The sequence below is a fragment of the Triticum urartu genome, chromosome 4A (genome assembly GCF_056163025.1).
Source record: "Triticum urartu cultivar PI428250 chromosome 4A, HENAU_Tu73, whole genome shotgun sequence".
In the NCBI taxonomy this organism is placed as follows: domain Eukaryota; kingdom Viridiplantae; phylum Streptophyta; class Magnoliopsida; order Poales; family Poaceae; genus Triticum; species Triticum urartu.
The window spans coordinates 484,845,165-484,847,061 of NC_141876.1; the positions used below are offsets into that span (position 1 = coordinate 484,845,165).

The 1,897-nt window shown below is 60.3% G+C and overlaps 1 protein-coding gene across 1 annotated transcript; it reads right to left on the bottom strand.

The window, feature by feature from the left end:
* Positions 1-443: 443 nt before the first annotated feature.
* Positions 444-1,063, bottom strand: LOC147976250 (uncharacterized). Its single transcript, XM_087519744.1, has 2 exons — positions 715-1,063; positions 444-478 (listed from the first exon to the last, which is right to left on the bottom strand). Exons 1-2 carry the CDS (start codon positions 1,061-1,063, stop codon positions 444-446), a joined length of 384 nt encoding a protein of 127 aa, XP_087375870.1.
* Positions 1,064-1,897: the final 834 nt, after the last annotated feature.

The window sequence follows — 1,897 nt, forward strand, 5'->3', positions numbered from 1 at the left end:
CGAGAATGGGACGACCGAACTGTCTGGTGACATATGAATAAAAGGTTGTGAGTGTGGCAAGAGCGTCGGACTTGCGACGGAGAGGGAATGTCCACACATAACGAGAAAAATCGTCCAATATCACCAGATAGTATAAATAGCCCGTGTTGCTAGCAACCGGGGACGTCCAAACATCACTATGCAATAACTGAAACGGAAAGGTGGAAATGTTGGTAGACTTGCTAAAGGAAAGACGAACGTGCTTGCCAAGACGGCAAGCCTCACAAGTATGATCGTCGACCTTATTACATGAGAAAGAAAAACTCTGAAGAATCTGACGCATAACGGTGGAGTTGGGATGACCAAGACGGGCATGCCAAAGATCGACACTGGCGGCGAAGGCGACGGGACGGCGGGTGGTGGTGGCGTCGGAGGGGTGCACTGGGTAAAGCTCGTCCGGGCTGTCACATCGGTGGAGTACCATCCGTGTACGGGCGTCCTTCACAGAAAAACCGATATCGTCAAATTCAACGGTGATAGGGTTCTCCCGAGCAAGGCGACGAACAGAAACAAGATTAGTAACTAAGTCAGGAGACACAAGAATATTAGACATATGGACAGGAGTAGAAGTAGACGGAAAAGACATATGACCGACATGTGTAATGGGTAGGGAGGAACCGTTACCAACGGTGATACGGGTGGGAGTATGAACGGGAGTGGCAGACGTGAGGTTACCGGGATGAGCAGTCATGTGAGCGGTGGCGCCCGAGTCCATGTACCAGTTACCACCGCCACCATAAGAGCTCGGTGACGGGGCGGAGTGCAGGGCGGCGAGCAGGGTCGGGTCCCACAGCGGTGGTACGTGAGGAGGGTAAAACCCTCCGTAGGCCGGCGTGGGAACTGCACCGAAGGCCGGCGCGGCGGCAACGCCGTAGGCCGGTGCGGACCCATAGGCGGGCGCAGGCAGGAGGGGGGCGGCACCGTAGCCGCTGTAAGGAGCGGCGTTCTGCGCGGCGAAGAGAGCCTGGTGGCCCGCCGGGCGAGGCCCAAAGATGCCCGGAGTAGGAGCCCGAGGAATCGGCATCGAGTACGCGTGGACGAGCCGGTCCACGGGTTGGTGCCGTACGTCCATGGGGGAGTCACCTGCTGCTGCTGCTGACGAGCCCCCCCCCCCCCCGGCGCCTGGTGCTGCCTGCGCCCGCCCCCGTGGTGGTTGCCGCGGCGTCCGCCGCCTGGCTGCTGGGGGGCAGCGGGAGGGGCGGGAGGGGCAGGAGGCGCGGGCGGGAGGGGGAAATACCCCGGAGGCACGGGGGGTGGCGGCTGTTGGCGCAACGCGGGTGGGGCGGCTTGCGGAGGGGCATCACGTGAGGTGCCGGCGGCGAGGGCGTGATGCTGCACACGCTTCTTGACCCCCTTCATCCGGCGCTCTTCCAACCGCAAGTATGCCACAAACTTGGAGAAGGAGGGCTCCGGCATCAAGGTGAGGTTGGAGGCGGCGTTGCCGAAGTCCTCGTTGAGGCCGACGGTGAGCGTGCTGAGGAGGTCGTCATCCACCTTGGCTCCAATGTCACGGAGCTCATCCACCAACGTCTTCAGACGGCGGCAGTAGTCATCAATGGACTGTTCATCTTGGTGACAGACAAAAAATTCCTGCTGCAGAAAAACGCGGCGCTGAAGCTTGTTGTCGGTGAAGAGGCCGTTCAGCTTGACCCACATGGCACAGGCGTCGTTGCCGGCGCTCACGACCATGTGGAACAAGTCCTTGGAGATGGTGGTGAAGAACAACCGGATGATCGTGGCGTCGGTCGCGGTCCACTCGGCGTCGTCCACCATGGCGCGGGAGTCCACGATGCCATCTACATGATCCACGAGGTTGTTCTCGCGGAAGAGCAGCGAGAAGTACGTCTTCCACGCGAAG

Excerpts from the sequence above, each read along its gene's own strand:
- LOC147976250 (XM_087519744.1), bottom strand. The coding sequence starts at position 1,063 with ATGCCGATTCCTCGGGCTCCTACTCCGGGCATCTTTGGGCCTCGCCCG. Across the intron at positions 479-714 it reads TCACATGACTGCTCATCCCG|GACGCCCGTACACGGATGGT; the intron begins GTAACCTCACGT and ends TTTTCTGTGAAG.